General features: G+C 40.8%; 1 protein-coding gene across 1 annotated transcript; it reads left to right on the forward strand.

The window, feature by feature from the left end:
- The first annotated feature begins 614 nt into the window (after positions 1 to 614).
- On the forward strand, positions 615 to 7615 carry fbxl22 (F-box and leucine-rich repeat protein 22). The gene is given in 3 exon segments (XM_034535144.1): positions 615 to 708; positions 711 to 1062; positions 4312 to 7615. Coding segments are annotated over 3 exon segments (795 nt in total). The 3' UTR covers positions 4661 to 7615.
- The last annotated feature ends 14119 nt before the right edge of the window (positions 7616 to 21734 follow it).

Genomic DNA, 21734 nt, shown 5'->3' on the forward strand with positions numbered 1-21734 from the left:
GATGCTGTGCAGAGAGGCTAACTCAACTCATTGGGATTCATGTTTGAGATGGTGTTGGATTATTATTTTTTCATTTGTTTGTGATATTTCTGCTCCTCCCGACACGAAACCGACAACACATTAGCCTACCTTTCATTTGTTGCACAAACTCTCGCTTTAAAAAATGACCATTTGAAATGACGCACAAACAAACAGACATATGTTTTCAGTCAAGTTGAATTTCCTATTTAAAGATTCTTAAAAGGGCATCTAGGCTTTTTTTTAAATAATGAATGTGAAAACATCCTTCTAGTGTCAAATTACTATCATTCTACAGTGAGGGTCACATTATTATTGCTATTGTAGGACTGTACAAGCTACAGTCCATACATTCTCTTTGTTGTGTCACTCAGTGTGTCGACTATCTGCAGGCTTATCTGAGAACTAGGCCAGCACAGTGTAAACATCTGGCTCAGTCCAGCGCTCGCCGCCTGTTGAGAGCCATGACAGATGGAAAGGGAGCGTATGGCTCCAACACTTCCATCTTTGACCGTACTGCCAGTTGTCTTCCCAAAATAGCGAGCACTCCACGACCTTATATGTGCAGGCCTCCAGCATGTGCCGGAGGAGGCATCATGTATCTGGGCCACACAATACAGGCTGCAGGCGCATTGTTGCCGCTTACCAGCAGGCCGATCGCCGCCACAGGAACGAGGACCCTCTTTCTGTCTGAGGACTGCTCACCATGCAGCTGACCCAGCTCAACCGCGAATGTCTCCTCCACCTTTTCTCCTTCCTAGATAAGGACAACCGTAGGAGTTTGTCCCTTACCTGCCATCAGCTGCGCGAGGCCTTCCTGGACCCCTGCCTCTGGACTCTCCTCCGCTTCAGCTCCCCGTGTCAGCTGACGAGGGACAACTTTGTGCTGGGACCCTCGTTGCGTTACTTGACAGTCTGCTGGTACTCCAGCAGGGTCCTGCAAGTGTGCAACATTGAGGACTGGTTGAAGAGCTCGTTTCAGAAGGACATCTGCCGTAAACACGAGAGCCGGGTCAGCACTTTCTTGACCCATGTCTGCCGCATGTGAGTGTTAGTGTGTGGTTCGCCCTCCTGCTCTGTCGTGTATTGTGTGATGAAATGGACCAACAGAGGGTGGCCAAAACAACACTAGTACTTTACTGTAATCTAATCTAAAGCGTGGCTTTTTGGCTTGTAACACCTTAAACAAAACAATGTATACTTACTACCAGTAACGCCCTTCCAGTTAAACTAAAGAGTTATTTACCTGTATTCCCCAAAAAGTATAATGATATCATAATACACAAAAAGTAGCTCTCTTGTGGGACTTGGCCCCTAGGTTAAAGTATATTTACTGAAGTACTGTACTTAAGTACAAAATAGAGGTACTTGCAGTATTTCCAAGTAATGCGACTTTATACCTTGGCAAATATTATATGTTTTACTCCAATACATTTGTCTGACTGCTTTAGTTACTTTTCAGATTAAATTTACCTTGCATTTGTTGCCTTTGAATTTAAGGATTAAGTGTCCTTTAAGCAAATTAAGCAAATCCTCTTACTTCTTAAGCTAAATAAACTATTTTTATGACAGCAGGGAGCATTTTTACTTTTACTTTTGCTACTTTAGGTAAAAGCTGATAATACTTTTCCTCAGTTTTGAATGCAGGACTTTTGCTTGTTGTTGAGTATTTTCACATTGTAGTCTATTGCTACTTGTACTAAAGTAAAGGATCTGAATACTTCTTCCAAGTACAAACCAAAACCTCAAATATGACCATTGAACTGAGCTAACAACTTATCTTTAATTAGAAGTTATCTTTTAAGGTGTTCCTGTGACTTTATCCAACCAGCTGCTTTTCACAAACTTGTGTCTTAATTTAATTTAACGTTTTGGTAACGTTTTGAGGATAATCACATAATTCCGGGTTTTTCAGGGTCATTCACATCACTGCAGGGAACAAACTTGTTTTCATTAAGAGGCACATGGCCTACTGAAACTGCCATGTTTATCTGTAGGCAGCAGGGAAGAAAATCATGAGAAACAGATGGAGAATCTGGAGCCAGCTAGAGACAGAAAGGTGACACATCTGTGGGACATGAGACTGATTCTAACATAACTGTGGTAAAATATCAAACTATATTCATTGTATGATGTTGTGTTGGATTTGATAGGCCCCTGAAACATAGCTCAATTGGCTTTTGGACTTGTGTGCGTGACTGGCTGCATGCAGGACTCGTAATGACGTCTCTGGATAATTTCTTCAAGGCAGCCAGTAATAACCGTTGATGTGAGGGAGTCTGGCCACCGCAGCTGGCCGGGACAAGAGGAGGGAAGAGGGGCTGGCTCTTTGGCTCAGTGTATGACCCTGTGAGGATTTCCTGTATTGTGAAATTTGAGACGCAAGACACGAGAGCTGTTAGGCCACTCAAAACTGGAACCACCTACTTTTTCTGGGTGCTGTATCTCAACGCCCTTAAGACACACTCTTTGCATACTGATCAACCCTCCCAAATTGTCGAAGGGAGGAGAGAGCAAGTGCACGTGACAAAGTGGGAGGGGTCGCAGAGAAGCTGTGGGGGTGATAAAGAGTGATTTGGCCACAGACCAGCCCAGTCAGCTGCAGACTGGAGGTTTATGCAGGCAGGTGGAGTCTACAATTGGCTCTTTGTTGCTCTCAGAGGAATGAACATGTGCGTCTGTCTCTGCCTGCCTCCTCCTCGATGAGACTCCAAGCAAACTCTGACGCCAAGCTCATGTCTGTGCTTTTTTTTTTATCTCGATGGAAAGAATTATACAACACAGCATGTCTTTGGGCCTCTTTATAGTGTGGTTTACTGTGTGGAGCTCCACTATGGCCAGATGATTACATTAAACCAAGAAGTCCGACTTGATTATCTTGAGGTCACAGTTATACAAGAAGAGTTATACAACATGAATTAACATGCTCAACATGCCAGTGTGGGTGGCTCAAGAAGCTTTGGCATGGGTACATAGTTCTGAGTAGTTTCATTCAAAAATGTCATGTACACCATTTGAATAAATTGATGCTTTCTCTCTTAAAACGAGTGCACGTCCTGGGCTAATATTCAAGTTATAAGTTATGACAGTTTCAGCTTACATAATGCTTTTGAAAATAACTGACGATAGTATGATGTCCAAAAATTCAGTTTACCATAGTGGATTCAAACCCTTCCACTTAAAGTTAAATGTGTGCCTTCAGTTCCTTTTATAGTCCACTGGATAATTTGACCAGACAAAATAACTGTTCGGAAACCAAACCGGTCATTAAATTGGTGATTACAGGTTAGCAGTGTGGTGTTCTGGTTGTGCTCCGACCAGACTGCTCTTCATGCTGTTGATTGAATGTCAACGGCATATAAGACAGACAGACAGATAGTCATTAGATATGGCTGAATCTCTAAGTACTGCTGGCTTTGAGCCGTTGTCGTTCCAGCGCCCCACCCCTTGTTTTTTTTTCATTCCTGTGCAGTCACAACCGCTGATAAAGACCCACATTGGCCCCGTGTAGCAATGCAACGGGGCACGTGGATTGACTGTGCTACCCCATGTTCAGAGGTTACTGGGGCAGCCCCCTCAACACTCGCAGGCAACTGGAATATGTTTGGCTCACATGTGGTGAAGTGGTAAGATTATGTAAGTCTTTATGTAATCTGCATCAGTGAACGTGAACGAGACCCTCGACCCGTTGCCACTGGAGTGTTTGTCTGTGTTGTCCCGGCTTGCCAGTAGGTTGCAGTTCATTCCTGACGCATGCAGTAAACATGAATTTCACAGCAGTAAATCACCTTCAGTTTTATAAGATATTCCTGTGAAATTGAGCATGAGAAAATGCACTTTTGTCAAGCTATAATGTATCATCAACATCCTCTAATTGTTCACCATACTCCATTTATTCACAAAAGCTCTTTACAGGACAGAAACACATGCCCAGTAGGACAGCGTGTAAAGAAAAGATAGCTTGGTCTCGGTATGAGGCTGCTCTATTGTTAAATAGACCATGTGCTGCCTCACAGCCGAGTTGTTCAGATCTAATTCACTCACGGCTCAGATCAGGCCCCAATCTTTATGTTCTCCTCTGTTATCTAATTCTATTCAAGAGACGGCAAACAGCATCGCTTCCTTAAGACTTACCTAAGACTTCACAAACTGATTCCTCCCCACTATAAAATATGTCGTACGGCGTGATGAGTAAAGATGACACACATCAGGTGATGCACTGGTTGTACGACATCACGTCTGTGCTAACCTGTCACCGCTTAATGATGTAATTGACTGCTGTCTGTGCTACAGGTGTCCCAACCTGCTCCGGCTAACCCTGTCTGGCTGTGCACACATCACTGACCAGGATGTGATCGTCGTACTGCAGAGCTGCAGGAAGCTGCGCTGCCTCCACCTGGAGAACTGTGTCCGCATCACCGACTGCAGCCTGGAGGGTGTGGTGGCTCACGGAAACAGTCTGGAGGAGGTCAAGGTAGACTTCTGCAGGAACATCACTCAGGCAGGCCTGCAGGTGGTCAGAAAGATGAGGCCGGGCATCCAGCTGAGTGCAGAGAGGAGCGCTGATATGATCCCAGACAGCAAGCCTGAGGAGAGGATGCCACTCAGGAGGACACTGCAGAAAGTCCTGCAGTTCTCCTGATGCTGGACCACAAGGGAGAGCAATTCTGTAACTACAGACTTTTTAAGACCTGACTATGGTGCCTTTGTTCAGATTGGTATCTGTATTTAATAGATGTGTTTTTGTACCCTTTTTATACAACACATGTTGAACATGAGTCCTCTTTACAAAGACTTTTTAGGCTATCTCCATTCCATGTTAAACCAGCAAGAATTTCAGAGACAATCACAATAAAGTCTCACACAGATGACCTTATCAATAATCCTTAATCAATAAATATTGAAGTGGTGCAATTATATGATTCCAGTTTTAAAGAAATAGTTTGTTACGTTGGGAATACCACAATCACGTCTAAACTTTAAATATGAAGCTTCAGCCAGGCTATCTGTTTCAGTCTTTATGCTATACGCTATGCTAACCACCTGCTGGTTCCAGCTACACATCGACTGTTGAGCGCATGAGTCGTACCGACCATCCCATCTAACACTCAACAAGAAAGCGAATAAGTATTTCTCAAAATGCCAAACTCTTCTTTTAATAGCATTTTATAATTTGATTAAAATAACACACACACTACCTCTCCCAGATTAGTTATGCCCAACTACACAGTACAACAGAGCACTGTGTGCTCTCTGTTAGGATAAGACATGTAAGAAGGGTTCTCCGGGGGCAAAGAGACTCTGTGCCTGTGATCGGAATCATGTTATAAGACTGTGCGACATATTTAAGTAGGTTGATTAGGTGAGCGTGCCATGCAAACAATGTATCGCAGGCTTCTGATGCTGGGGGGCCTTATGGGTGCATCGCTGAAGAATGACCATAGATTTTCGAACACAGTCATTTAAGGGAGCAGTGAGAAGGGCTTAGTGGCATCTAGTGGTGAGGTTGCAGATTGCATCCAGCGTAACACCCCTCTGCTCACCCCTCCCCTTCCAACCATGTTGGGGAACTACATTGGCATTCAGGTCATGTTAATGCAAAAGGATCTCGCTAGAGACGAGGTTTGGTTGGTCCCTCTGGGCTACTGTAAAAACATGGCTTTTTTTTCAATCCCACGAGGACAGGCGCTCAGATACTCAGGTTTCTTTTTAAATTTAATTTCATATTTAATGTGTGTGTTTGGTTTTTCAAGCAATGTGTGTGTGTGTGTGTTTACCTATTAAATGTGTTGACAATTTTCCATTGCTTCGTGATGAACAGTAAAGTTTTCATCTGGATTTGAATCATCAGTATAAATAAGTATAATGTTAATTAGATCTGTTACAATACAAAGGTTAATAAATACTGTTTAGTTGCCGGTTAAAATTTCAAATAACTTCAACGCAGGACCACTTCTGAGGCAACAATGATCCATTAGCAGGTGTGTATTAATCCATTATTGCAGAATTGCAGCACTCGTAATAGTAAAGTGTATTTTGTAAGCGCACTTTCATGCAAAAAGTTTTTAATTGCATTCAGTAACAATATCATATTTCTGTTTTCTATTGCTAGTTGTTCTGATTTGTGATACTTAATCAGACAAAATGAACAGAATTTCTATATGAAGTCTATTTGCTGGCCCAAATCCATAAACAGTTTGGGTGCTTGGTTACATGAAACCGAATTAGCAGAGAAATGTGGTTATAGTGGTTTCAGCTGCAAGATCGGTTTCAAAAATTCCATTTGGCTTTTAAGTCATTAAACAAGCATCAATTGTACATTCAAGAGTAGTTCTACTTTCCAGTGAAATCGAAGATTTGCAAATGTAGTTTAATCAGAACGCATTTGATTTCTATATATAATCACATTATCTATGCATTTTTTCCCCATGATCGCTCTGCAGACATCTGGTAACCCTTTAATGAAACACACAATGGTGACAAAAGAAAACCCTCAAGGCTGGGTGATGATAGTATAGCATGTGCTGTTTTAATATACAAACAAGCCCCAGACCAACAACATAAATATAACTCTGCTGTTGCACAGAGAGACAGAGGCTCACTGCTTAGAGGCTGGACGACAAACCCTATATGATTTACTATGAAGAAATATATTGGACGTTAAGATATATGAGCTCCAGGTAGGGAGCCTCCTGAGGCACACCCTGCTGCATACAGGACTCACCTCCAGACGTGTAAAAACACGGCTATATCAAAACATAACTCCTCTGCTTGTTTCTACTGTCGGGGCACATTCTTTTAAAACAAAAAAAAATGAACTTGAAAGACCTGTTGCCCAGATGCATGTCCTTAAAAGCACTGCCTTTTGCTATGCAAGCTATTCCGTTTCAGGAAGCTGCAGCCTTTTTGTTACCTCATCAATACTAATAATGCAAGTAATATGACTCCGTATCTATGCAGCTATTCAGTTAATAAATCCAGTAAAAAAAAATCCAAGTAAAGAACAAAAGATAAGTTTGTGTCTGAAAAGACTATGTTGAGGCTATACTATGTTGAATCATCCTATTATGCTGTAGGAGAAAGTCATACATCACTTTCCAAGTGTGTGCATTGATATTTGAATTACTGTGCAGAACAATGTACCCATCTCACTGTATCTGAGATTCATATCTCAAACATTTCAGGAAATGCACATTTTGTTTCCCTTTTGATCTCTACTGGAACATTACATTGAATTGCATATTGTCAATTTATTTATTTATTATTTAATTGAACTATTATTTTACATTATTTAATTGGAACATTCTATTTTGGGTCCAATTGTTTTTTAATCTGCTACCACTTGGCGATGTCATCAGACGACATTACATTGAATTTCCCAGCTATACTGATGACATCCAATTACACATTTCTGTATTACTAGATGATCTTGACTATTACAATGCTCTCTTGTGTTAACATAACAAAGCTGTTGGGCGCCTTCAACTGTACTCCTCTCTGTGGACATTTTTAAAAGAAACTATCTTCTCAGCCAGGCTTTTACTTAAGACTTTTGCTGTCTTAGTTTAATGTCTTAATAATTGTTTTTCATGCTATTTTTTTTATCCCATGTGATTATTCTATAGTGACATTTTACTGTTTATTTTTGTAATCTTTAGTCTTACAAAATGTATATTTGTATTTCTATACTGTTTTAATCTTGCTGTGTGAAGCTCTTGAGGTACAAAAGGTACAAATAAAGTGAGTTGAGTATTTCACAACACTTTGCCATGGTGTGGTATTACTAATTGTGTTGTAGAAAGGATAGTTCATGAGAGAGCTGGTTTAATATGAATCCTCTAAGATCACATATGGGCGCAAAGGCACTCAAACTTGTTGAAGTAATAGTGCTTGAGGTGAACAGATGGAGTTGAGAGGTTGGAGGATTCAAACAGACCACACGTTGCAATTATATGTGTCCTTTATGAGAACAGCCTGCTAGATGGTTCAAGTTTTAAAAGTACTTAAGTGGTATATTGTGCCAAAAGATTTCTGATTGAAGCCAGATGAAACATTGTATCTTTATGACCTGCTTCAGTCGACATTAGGGAGAGAAAAAAACACAGATTTGTTTGAGTTGCCTGGGGAGTGTTTCAGACATTGCTGGATTTCACCTTTTTATGTTTTATTATAAAACCCTCCAACTGAGAGCATAATTGTTTACATTTTTTGCATCAACTTGTTTTCATATTAAAATTCAGCCGAAGAAACCCAATCCACCCAACAGGACTGGTGGAAGAAATAGGCTATTCAGATTTTTTACTGAAGTAACAATAACAAAATATATCTTTATATTATTTGATTATTATCACCATGCAGTAATATATGAGCAGCATTTGATGTTGCAGCTGGTTGTGTAAAGTCTTCATTTACAAAGTGACTGTGGTTGTCAAATAAATATAGTGGAGTAAAAATTACAATAACTGTCTGTGAAATGTAATGAAGAAGAAGTAATACAATGGAGGAGCTCATCTAAGGAACAAGCTGCACAAGCTGTACTCACCCATGTACTTTATGGAGGACATTCACAACAAAATAAATGTGCAGCTTCAGCTGCAAATCTTTAAGAACAGAGAAGGAGCTTCTTCTCTGGCACGTAGCTGGGCACATCTGAACTAAATGAACAGTTTTCCCTGACAGAACATTGGGTAAAATGCTAATTCTAAGGGACTGATTACATTTGCTACTCTTGCTCCATTAGAATAACAAATTTCATTACAAAATGTCAGCCAAGGGAAACTCTGTAACTCTCTTATCCTTTTAATTAGCTGCGCTGCTCTCCACAAGTGGCTTCATGTGGAGAGATGTATGATGTTAGTTATGTGGCTTTCTTTTGCATTTAGTTTGGAAAACTTGTGCTTTTTGCATTTTAATGTGAATCACAAAACACAACAAAAGCAGGGGGTATATTTAAATGATTTGTTTATTAGTATAAATTGTATTTGAAAATGTATTTGGCTTAACCATTGTTGTATCAGGGGACATTATAGCTTATCATATTTATTGTTTAAAGACATTTACAAAGTTACATTACTTACAATGCAACTCGACTCGTTCAAAGATGCTGGCCCCTGCGGCGTGTAATGCTAATAGTGGCTAAGGTAGTTAGTCTCGAGCTGCATCCCTAAAGGTGAGATGAGGAGCGGACTGCAGAGCTCACTTGTTTTTAACTCTAAACTTCCAGGTTGATGTCATTTTCAAACGTGTGGACTTGAGCTCTAATCGACAGATATTATACAACTTCACATGCGGTTGCACTTGATATAGTAAGTCTATCAAGTTTTATTAACCTCATATCAAACATTTTGAACCTGCTTCTGGCGGTTAAGCTAAGTGTACTCAAAAAGCTGATTTATTTGAGCTTTTGAAACTAGAAAGCCTAAAGCATATTTTATTCAGTTTAAGGAAGCATCACTTGTTGGCTGGTTATTATCGGTGAGGTTTTACTATGTCTATCAATTTACACACATTTTTAAATGATTGTAAACATTTCCATTAACTGTATGGAAAGAGTGTGGCTTTATAATCTCATGAAATGTCAACAGAGAGTTCATTATATACATTATAGTTTTAATCCTTTAGCAGAGCAGATTAGCCATGTAACATATATATGATTTCAGGATGACAGCAAGCAAGTAATCCAGCATGTTATCTTTAGGTTCCATGCTGCGAGAAGTCCTTTGTGGAGCTCGTAGCGCAGGCCTTTCCCCCGTGTGACATATGAGCCGATAAAGACAGGATGCTGGCTGCAACAGGGGGAGTCAAGGCTATGGAGTTAAAAGGGCTATTTGAGCCCTAAAACCTGAAATCAGCAGTTTCCTGACAGCCTTATAAGGTCAGCCATTAGAGGCATTTCCAGTATCCACCCACTGATTACTCAGCCATTGGGGGGAGAAGAGGGTGTAGTCGAGGCTTCAGCAGAAGGGAAGAAGGAAAAGGAAAAGAGGAAGGGTTGGAGTTTTTTTGTTTTTGGTGTGCTTGTCCAGGGCCTGCAGAGGCACTACTGTTCTCCATCACTGGGATCACTGGGATCAGAGCCTCAGTATGATATCAGATGCTGAGTCAGGTGGTTGAAGCAACTAATCAGTGACTGTGTTACTTGTTATAACCCAAAGCTTTAGCTCGTAAAAGTCAGAGTCAGGGTATCGGCTGGAACCTGAAACTCTACAACATAGATGAGTAATGCAGTCTAAACAGTGGATCTCCTCTTGAATGAAACGTGGTGTAAATAGGTTGTACATTCTTATAGGCAATGAGGACAGTTACATCTTCAGATTCCTCTAGCAAAGTCTCTGGCAAAGGTCATTTGTCAAATCTGATTTTGGAAAACCAATTATCATATCGATCACATTCCAATGTCCAGCTGCATCACAGTGTAGATGCAGCTGGATTTCTCAGATGTTTGGATTTGCCCACATGATCAATCTTATCTGGATAAAAGACATACAAATTGACGAGTCTAAACAAACTCCAATCAGAGTTTGATGAGAAATACTGACCCTTGTGTCTCGTTTTAAATGACATTTTGATGCTCGTTGCATTTGTGTACTTCAACGCTTGTATGTGCTGTCTTGCACCTGCTCTAGCAGGTGTTAGTCTGTTCTTCGAGTCATGGCTGCAGATGGGGAGACCATTTTGATAATGGAGCAGAGTCCCTTTGAAGCCCCTCTCTTGTCCTCGGGAAGCCTAATGTATTCTCCTTGTTTCCTGCTTGAGCAACTCAAAGGCTTTCTGCTTGGAGCCTCAGTTGTGAATTATTGAAAGAGCTGTAGTCTTTCGGAGTTATATGTAGACATATAATCAATCCTAGGTTTGGTGAAATCCAAGATGCACACAGACTTTGTTTTTTATTTTAATATTGATAGTACGAAAGGGTAACATTAAAATCACTCTTGTGTGGTAACAAAACACATTCAAGTCCGCCAGTGCTGGATTTTATTACGTAAACCTGAGAGCAAAGATTTGTCTCTGCACACAGATTCTGATATTGTGTGAGGTGAAATGAGATGGGTCATGCAGCAGCGAGGGAGATAAAGTAAAGAGGGATCCAGAGCAGCATACTTGCAGGGGGAAGCAGAAGGCCGGCTCAAGGACACATGGAGTCCAGGGAAGAGACTATGTTTGCATCTGTCACAACATGACGGCCCCCCCAAAAAAAGGAACGAAAGAAAAGACACAGGATCCGCATACAGACGGAGGTTTGACGTTGACAGTCTCTCACCTCCCACTTTCCTACGCTGTGAAATTGCATCAAGATTGTGAGCTTTGCTGCATTTACACTCTGTGCTAAAGTTAAATGTGATACATTTACTGGTGAACGTGTGAAATGAGATAAAAAATTAAATGCAGATTGTTGTATGTTTATGCTACTAGTATAGTACACTGTTATATAGCTGTACTAAATGTTGTTTTTTTCCCCACATTTTGCTGCCATGGTGCAGCCTCAGTTTCCACATGTTATGTTAGTGCTGCTACCACCCAGAAAGCATCATGTAACATCTCTTACTAAAAAGGGAGTTCTTAAGTAATCTGATCACCACACTAATGACATCCAGATATAAATGCCTGTTTGTCTCTCTATTTATTAAGCTACAGATTAAAAAAGCCACAGGTTATTGGGAATTAGTTATAAACATAAACATGACATAACCAAGTTTAAAAAAAACAACAGCGACCTACATTTGCTGTTAAATTGACATTTCTGATTCAACTTTTCCAGATTGTATTATTGACAGGCACCAGAGCTTCCAAAAATCTGCCTTTTTTAAATATGTATTTATGCACACATTTCTCCTTCTCCCTCGATACATTTTATCTTATAATTCCGAATTTGATTTCCCTGTGGTTCTTAGCTAACTTGTTTTGCCCTGAGGCATCAACGAAATCGGAGGCAAGAGAACACAGAAGTGGGGCTACTGCTCCCCATGGAACCAGAAGATGGGTCTATTTGTGGAGCTATTTCTGTTTCCGTCTGTCAGAGGATCCAACAAAGGCTGCCGAACGCCGGCCAGAGAGCATGCGAGGGAGTAACAGGAGCACTAAAGGGGGAGACAGTGAAGACACCGATGATGCTTCTTGGCTGGGCTTCAAGGACAGAATCGAACGCAGTGCAGGATGTGAAGGAACACTCTGAGCTGATATTGCACGCCTGCTGTTTTGCTTGTCCCCCATGTGGCCTGGTAATTAGACAGGCAGTATGAGGGCCCTCTGTGTCTGCTGTCGATCACAGCCTTCACAGAGAGGTTGCACACTTGGAGTGGGAATCTTATCCAACTGGTCGCACTCTGCAGGGGATGTAGGAGGACAGCCAGCCTCCTCTGACGTTAGCATGGATAGAGGACGGAGCAGCAGATGACATGTGCTGATAGGAGTGGGAGGCTGAATGAAGCACGGTAGTGAGTCACAGCATGTGCACATGAGCGCGCTACTTATAATGACAGGCTTTCAACTGGAGTTCATAATGCGTTCACTCTTTTGTTGTCAACGCTCAAATTGCAAACATGTATAGGAAGGATTAGAAACATTGAGAGACATACCGGTGTCTAACCTTGGTGTCGACAGCAGCATCAGACTAATCTGCCACTCAAGTTTACGGCCTCTAATATTTTCTATTTCCATTGAACATGTGTGCTCCCTGTCATGTGGCAAAGGTCAAATAACTCCACAAGGCAGACTGACGAAACAACTCTCCGAATGCATACACACTGTTAGACTGTTAAATAAGTTGCTGTGAAACTGTCCAAACCAAAACTATGTGAGTGGAGCCTCAATGCGACATTAACCTGCCTGTCTGACATGATTGTCCAGACCTCTAAACTTGAATGTGAACTGATGGAATACCTATTGGTCCACCAAGCTTTGCTTCAGCCAGATCGTCACTATCATCGTCACCATTATCGTTCTTAAGGAGTGGAAGGAGTATACTCTTTTTATAAAGTGCTAATATAACAATGCAAATTCAGTCGTATTGCATTCACTATTGGACTTGGTATTGTCAGCAAAATGTTCACAAATGTATAAATGCTCATTGAGGTAGAGCTGATAACGACTACTTTAGAAAGCACTGGGCAGTGCGATCTGCAAAAGCTTGTATTTTATGGAGCCATTCCTGCTCGTAATTCAACCCTGAAACTTTATTTTGCAGAGCAGTACAAATATTTCAAACTTTTCCAAAAGATTTTTTAAAATTTCTAAAAACAACTGTCTCTATTTTAAAAGAAGAAATAATGAAGCGAGTTGCAGCCCCAGTTCATTCTAGTATTCTAATATTCACTGGCTGATTCTTTTTCACTTTTTATATGAAAATAAATCTTGATTACTTATTTCCCAATAAATATGACTTGATAAGAGGTAGACTGTTTTCAGTGAACAATGCATCATGTTTTAAAGAAGCTGACCACATGTTTCTATGATAATAAAATGCAAAAATAACTATAGATCATGATTTCCTGCATGATACAGTATGTGGCTCAGCTGAGATATTTTAGCTGTCGCTCCGTGAATATTCTCTGGCAGGTCAGGCTTCGACCTCGCATTTCACTCTGTCTCGTTACATTCTGGTCAAAAGGTGAAGCCAAAAGGTCGGGTCAGGCGCCCTAAGAATAGCGAGGAGGTTGTGTCAATACCTTCCTGCAGAAGCTCAATGCAATGAAAAGGGACTTATTTATGCTCTTGAGTCTCAGCTGGTTGCCAGGCAACCAGTAGCAGGCCAAGAAATAGCCAGGCTCACTGTTTACACCTGTTTCCAGTCGTTATGCTAAGCTAAGATAACCAGGTGGTGGTGGTAGCTAGATTATATATAATTGACCATGCAGACATGAGAATGGTATCAATGTATAGCAAGAAAGCCAATCAATATTATTTCCCGAATTATTTAAATATTCCTCCAAATACAATATGTAGGCTACCTGTAAACTGTCACTATAATCCAACATGATGATTCTAGCAAATGCTTGATCTTGATCCATCTCATACTCTTCATATCATTACATGAATTTACTTGTGAAACTCACAGACAACAGTATCGACTGAAATGGAGCAAGTCCTCTACATGTATGTGGAGTAAGCCTAAGCGTTAAGTCGCAGCAGAGGAAGGAAATGTCAGTTGTCTCTTTACTTCTCAAGTGTTTTACATTTCAGGTGCAAGAGAGACGTTTTTAAGATACACAGGATTAGTTGATATTTCTGGCACAACTGGTGATTTCTGGCTGTGCTTCTTGCATTCCTGTTTGAGGTGGTGAAGCTCATTTCTCCTAAATTGGTTTCCTGTTTCACGATAACATACATCTATCTGTAAATGAGATTATGTCATTTCAGATCCACCAATTGATTGCTCTTATAAAGGGAAGCTGATACAAACACACTAATGCACTTTTCTCGACACATACATTGTGCACGTTTACACACATAGATGAACACAAACCCATTGACCTGCTCAGAACCCCCCCACCCCCCCCACCCCCTCACCCCCCCCACGACCAGCCATCTGTGACACTGAACCCATTGACTTTGTGGAAAAGCAGACCGACAAATTAGCCTAAAATATTAGGTTGAGACCTGACCTCCTGAAACCTAAATGTATATTAGTGTCCATTACTTTATGTATTCTACTAACATAATTATATGGTTTCCTCGAACCGCACCTTTTAGCATTTGTTAGATATGCAAAATGCTGATGATGTCCATTGCAAAAAAAAGGGGTTCTGTATTATTTGAAAATGTGTTCTCTTAGTTTAAGGTCTCGTTATTTACAGAGTGGAAATACAAACTTGATTGCAGACGCAGATTTGTATCTCAGAGGAAGTTGACAAACTGGGACCCACAGTTTCTCACTGGGACCCACAGTCATTAACTCATGAGGAAAAAGTAGTCACATGCACACATGTATACGGAAAGTTTCGTGCTTTATGGGGACAGAAAACATATCATTCAAAAGTCTCAGTGCAGGATAAATGGTTATAATGTTGAGTTCAGTTTGTGGCTATACATCTTCTGCTGTGTGACCATTAAATAGTTTAACCAGGATCCTGTAAGTTGAGCTCCAAGGCTGCGTGAATACAGACCTCCTTGGAAAGTTAATGGGCCATGTGGGAGGCTTGAGCTAAAATTAGATAACTAAGTTTCATCCTGACTATGAGATTTGTGCCCAAAGTCCACAGAATCCCGCACACCTCCCCACCCCCCCACCACCGTGTCACCACTACTCTTTAAGCTGTTGGCAGATTCATTTGCGCTTGACCTAGTTAATGTCTCTGGAGAGATGAAGGAGTAAACACGCTCCTCTCCAGAAAACCTGGAATGTTCCATACTTTACACTCCCAGTCCACAGGCCAGGATAGGGGCACATTTATGACATATAATCGACTGTGGTGGGAAATTACCAGCTTTTACTTGACAACAATTTGATAATATACCAAGCCAGACCTGGTGGGGTCACCATCCAATGAGGTCACTATCTTCAATGACTCAGCTTCAAAATATTCTGGTGATATTTCAATGATTTCTATTGAATTCTTTTGGTTCATATTCTGTAACGAAATCTAATATGAAGTGAAAGTAAGTTTAACATTACTCGTCAGGAATGGCAAGTATTTCATGTCTCTTTATGGACCTGCCTTTAATGCAAATGTGAACATGTACAATAAATAGGTTGTAAGCCAGTCAAAACAGAACAAGGAGGGCAGATAAAATACAACATATTGGCAATAAATTAAAAATTACCAATGTAGTAAATCCTTGAAATGGATGCAAAACAGCAACAAACACATTTTCCCCTCATCTCAAAGGTTTTTTAAAAATCCTGTCCTTGTTTTATTACTCTCTTTTATCTTCTTTTTTTAAAGTGTCCTACAGGTGTAAGCCATATTTTATCAATATAATGTCTCTCATCTGCTCAAACGTTGAAATCATCAATAAAGCCTATGACAGGATTGAAGTCATTCTGATGATAAAGAAAAACTTATATTTCTGGTGTCCTTTGTAAGCTAATGCATATGAATCCATTGTAAGTTGCTTAAGTATATTTTTACCATTCAAGAGTACATGGAGATGCATGAAGGAAAAAATAAGATTTTGATCTCCTCCTAGGAGATAATCAGAACTATACTGCTACTCCGTACTGCAACCTGGACTGTACATTTGATGAAAATACAACTTTCATCATACTTTTTTTATACAGATAAACTAATAATCAATTTACAAATGTTGTTAACTGTGTTGGGGAAAACCTGTGGAAAGATTGTGTTTGTAACCTTGTTTGATGTTTTTAACTTTAACTGTGTTGTGTACATCACAGCCCGCCGAGTCCCGTTCATCGGTCTGACTGCTGTAATAGTGATGTTCCACACTTTTTCCACAGCTTTGTTGTGTTTAAATCCACCACGAGTAAGGTTGGTACACTGTATTTTATCAGTTAATGGACCAGCTGTGGAGCCAGTTCGCCAGTTGGGTTCCTGTGTGATTAAATTACAGTTACTGTGTACGTCGCTTATTTCATACACACGTGGTGTGTTAAGCGCAGCCTCCATTGTGTGTCGCATTCCTCCTTTAAATAATCCCGGCTTCACCACCATTGTGGAGTATTGCGTGCCTCGATCCGCCTTCTTGCTCCTCTTTCTCTCTCTCTTTTTCCTTCCTCCCCCCCATCCACACACACACACACACACACACACACACACACACATATTTTGAGTGAACACTAGTTTTTAGACTTAATCTACAGTTTGGTTATTGGTCCCTAAACCCAGGGTGGTGCCCTGTTATTATTATTATATAATAATCCTACTGATATTAATTATTGTATTAATAGTACAATTAATATTGATCAATCAATTAAATGAAAATAGCAATATAGCAAGAACATAGATTTGTGTCTGTGAAGTGTGAAGTTTGACTGCTTTGTGTCCCCGTTTATACAGATTACTGTGTGTTTGGATTTGAGGTGCCTTCAGGTACATTACAAAGCGTGGAAAAGTTTCCAGAGTTTTCAGTGTCCTTGCGCTGTGCATGCTGTCACACTGTCATGGCTTACTATGACACTAAAGACATTAAAGTTGTAAAAGGAAATGTCTAATTGATAGGAAAATATTTAGGAGAACCTGTTTGATGATCCTGAGCTGCGTCTAAAATCCCTTCTTCATGAACTTGTTCACTCCTCCAGATTATAATACACACCAAGTAGTTTACTCTATAATGAACAGTAAATTGTTATTTTGGATGCTTAAGAATTGCATCATCACTGACCAGTATTTTGGCATTAATAGGGAACGTATTGCATTGTGGGTTAGCAGGAAGTAGTGTCAAAGTAGAATTTTACATTTGTGTGAAAAGGAATAGCCTCTGTATAAAGTAGTAGTGCAAAATGTCGCTGTTAAAGGGAGCTGTGAATACAGTGTGTGGATGCTCCTTCTATTGCAATTCATTCATATGTTTCTATCCTTTGCCTATCCCAATGAAGTGTTGTGATGTAATACATTGAAAAATATCAATATTCAATACCATTTGCAATACCACAGTGAAAAATGTAACATTTTAGTGGGAACTCATCATCAGAGAGAAGAGAGAAAAGGAAAGGCAGGTCGTATGCCTGTATCGATCGCAAACATTTAGTATCGAAACATTTTAAATATTACATTATCGATATGTATTGACACTATATTTTTGACAGCACTAGTGCGCACAACAAAAAGCTGGTCTCTTGAAACACCTAATTATGGGGGACGTAAATATGGGGTCACAGGCATGGAAATGTAGTCAAAATAAAGACGACAGAGAGATAAATGTGTTCTCACTAACATATTAACAACAGTGCCTGTGGCAGCAGCAATTTCTGTTTGAATAAGCCAAACCTTGCTCTTTCTTGACTGTGACTGGTTCCTAAAGCACACACTGTATTGACAGAAAAAAAACCTGTGGCACACTGCAGCTCACGTCATGTTCATTCTCTTCAGCGGTCTGGTGTCTAAACTGCAACAACCTTTTCTTTAAAAGTTAAGTTGTAATAATTGTATCCAGACATGGCTGTAGCAAGAAAGGCTGTAAATCACACATTCCTGTGCAAGCTGAATATGAATTACTAAGAGCAGAGGCTTTATTTTATGAAGTCATCATGCTAAAGAGCACATGGAGGACGGATGCAGATGTTTGCACATGGGTTTACTTGTGGGCATGACGGGATGACACGAGAGAAAGATATTGGAGGGGCGGAGGGAGGGAGGAGGGGTGACTGGAGGCTGGAGGATCACTGAAGGAATTAGGAATGGCAGTGAGAAAGGGTAGTGAGGGGGCAGGGACAGGATTAGTTATGTATGTAGAGTGATGTAAGGTGTGTGTGTGTGAGTGTGTGTGTGTGTGTGTGTGTGTGTGTGTGTGTGTGTTGGGGGCAGGAGAGTGAGAGAGAGTGTCACGTGTATGCCAGAATAAGCACAGAGCTCCACAGGGGCGATTCAGCGGCAGCAGCAAGTCAATCCCTCAGGTCCTTCATGCTCCTTCCACAAGTACTTTCTGTAGCACCTTGACACCTGTCCTCCCCCTCACTTTATCTAACCTCCCCCCAAGCCTTTCTCTCATTTTGTAGAGGATTTTGAGGATCTATTCTCAGTGAGCATGGTCAGAATAGCCTTTCTGTTAATGTTGAAGGCCATGTCACATGTGCTGCCTCCGTTCTGCTCATGCATAAGAGCAGGAGTACGTGTCCTAAGGTTAAGTACAGGGCACTGTCATCACTTAAAGGGCCATCTTGGCGTTCCTTTTTCCAAGGATGTGATGGAGAAGAAGCAAACACTTCTCTGTGGCCCTTGTTGAAGCTCTCCACTGCTCTTCTGAAGAAGACTGGAGAGATGCCAGTTACTTTTCTCACTTGAAAAGGTTGGGATGACAAAACAAAAGGGCCTCACAATGTTATGCAATGTGTATGACTGCAGCAGCATAATAATAATACTTTAAAGCCCACGTTAAAGCTTTTCTTTTCCTATTGGTGAGGAAAGCAGAAACCTCACAACTGGGGCAGGGCCAATGACACGTGTTAGCCACAGAAAACCTGCAATTAAAGGTCTGTTCTGGATGGAGATGTCTGAGGTCTGACTCTCAACCAAATGTAAAGTACCTCTGAATGAGTGACTAAAGCATGTCCGGTGATCTGCTCCAGCTGGGAGGCGGGACTGTGAAGTATCTCAAGTTGAAACTGCACTCTGACGTTCTGCCTCTTGGATAAACGCACCGAGCTCCCCGACAGCTCACGGCCCTGACAAACATTGTAAGTGACAGTTGACATAACTACGTCATTTTTTGGCTTCACTGGTGATCAAGAATATAATATACAGATGAAAATGTTATTGTTAATGACATGACCAGATACTCCAATCCTTTCTTATGCAGAATTACCTATTGTTAGTTTAAAATAAGAACTGTTATGTACTTTTACAGCTACACATTTAGAATGTGAACACACTGTTAATAGAGAACACTTTGCCTCTTGATAAATAATACAGCAAGCTGATTCAAACATTCTTCAATTTGACTTTTCAAAAGTGTCTCTTATCCTGGACTTTGATCTATTCATTTATTGCTTGATTGACAGAAAATGTCAACCGATCCTAAAATATTCATATGATGATTTCTGAATATTACATTATTTTTTAAATAATTCCCAAAACATTAAGCTAAAACTGAAAAAAATTAGGTGTCCATTCACACAAAGTTCACAGCACAAGTAGTAAAATAGGGTATTGAAATTCACAAGGCATATAGGTAACCCAGATTTGATTTGGTTCATGACACTTAGGTAGCATAGATAGAATAAAAAGATAGAACAAAAGGAAAATCTGCATTTGAAATTTCCAATGGTCCCAATATAATGTTTTTAATTTATTGAAACAGCTTTTCCAAACCCTGAAAGTACACATCTGTAAATCTGTCTGAGTAGGCCTTTGATGAAGCTTAAGGTTAAAACTCTTCTATGAAAGCGCTGTGATCAGCAGCTCCTCTCCAAGTGAGTTTGGACTGCTGCCTAAATTGTCAGCCCATATCGCATCACTTCTAGATAGCATCTCACACTAAAACACCCACATAATGATCCCATAAAAGTGCTAGCAGAGGGAGCGTGGGTAGTTCTACATTGGACATAGATCTGGCGGCTAGCCTGTTGTCAGCACTCTCAACAGCTCTCCACAGAGAGCTTCAAGTAAAGATTTGGTCAACCTATTGCGGAGTGTCTGTCTCATGTCTGCAATGACTACCCAATTATCTGCTTATGTCACGCCACGTGATCCCAACCCTCAGATGAATCCAACAATGGCAGAAAAGTGAGTGAAGCAGTCAGCGCTTCTGTAAGGCTCACTTTTTTTTTAGCTCGCAAATCCCCTTATATAACTCTAACCTTCACGTTAAGATTAGATTATACTGCTACTAGCTCAGAATGTTACATTGTCTGAAACAATATGAACACATTTGCTCATAAGGGAAGATACAGTCTATTTCTCTTAAAGTGTAAACCAACACCGAAGAGCCAGTTTCTATTAAATGAGCACTGACCCCAAGTTCCAGCCGAGTGAAGGAATTATTATTTATTCAATGTGCGAAAGGTAGTGCTTGTGGTGAGCTCACTGCATCATTCGCAGCCCTCCTCATCTGTGCGTGGAGAGCGCAGGCTGGAGCACTTACATAACCCAGTTAAAATATACCCCAGTCACATGCAACGTGCAGATAGATATCCCACTGTCACTAGAGCTGCTCCGGCAGCCGTTCAGACATTAGAGAGAGTAGAACACACACACACACACGCACACACATACATACACGCACAGACACAAGCACACACGTACAGACACGCACACGCACACACACACAAGCGCACACACACACGGACACACGCACACGCACGCACGCACACAAAAAATTTGACAGTGATTCGCTGCCAGACATTCTCAACAGTGAACTGTGTGTGGAAAATAGTCAGGGAGCTTTTCTTCCTGAGTGGAGCGCATGTGACTGAGTGGGGTTGGACCGGGAAGAAGCCACAAAGGGAGAGGGAGGGTACATGACGGGGAGCCGGAAGTCCAGCCCTTTAAAGTCACAAAAATGTGTCCAGTATCACTTCTGACTACATAACCTCTAACACAAATTCTAAATGCTATTTGCTGCGCCTTGCCACACACAACTACCCCCCCCCCCCCCCCCCCCGTGCCTACACTACGTAGAGCCACGTTCCTTCTGCGTGGGTGGGGTTAACTGAACCAGCATTTACTGTAACAGGATGACATATCTGGAGGAGTAAGCTACTCTAGAGAGAAGTGGAGGACACATTTTATAACAAGATTAACGAGAGTTACAGAGTCCAGACTCGGTGAAGCTTTTGCCAAATTATGCAAGAAGCACACTTGCTTAGATTGTAATATTCAGTCCATGAATTGCAGATGTTCTGTTCCTGTCATGTGGAACATATGGGGAGAACATTTTAGAAGAAGGGCATTAGGAATGTGCTGAAAATGTTTGAGATCCAAGTCTGAGATGCAAGCTTCAACGTTTCAGTTTCAACTATATTGATGAGTGCAATAAGGGTTTAATCCATTGGAGTGGCAGACATGCATAATTAATTTCAAAGATGAGAGGAGAAGTAGCTGCTCCAAGGCCATAAACTTCACCGGGAAGTATTATGTCATCTTGTCAAAGCTATAAATCGC

Source organism: Cyclopterus lumpus, chromosome 6 (genome assembly GCF_009769545.1).
Source record: "Cyclopterus lumpus isolate fCycLum1 chromosome 6, fCycLum1.pri, whole genome shotgun sequence".
Lineage (NCBI taxonomy): Eukaryota > Metazoa > Chordata > Actinopteri > Perciformes > Cyclopteridae > Cyclopterus > Cyclopterus lumpus.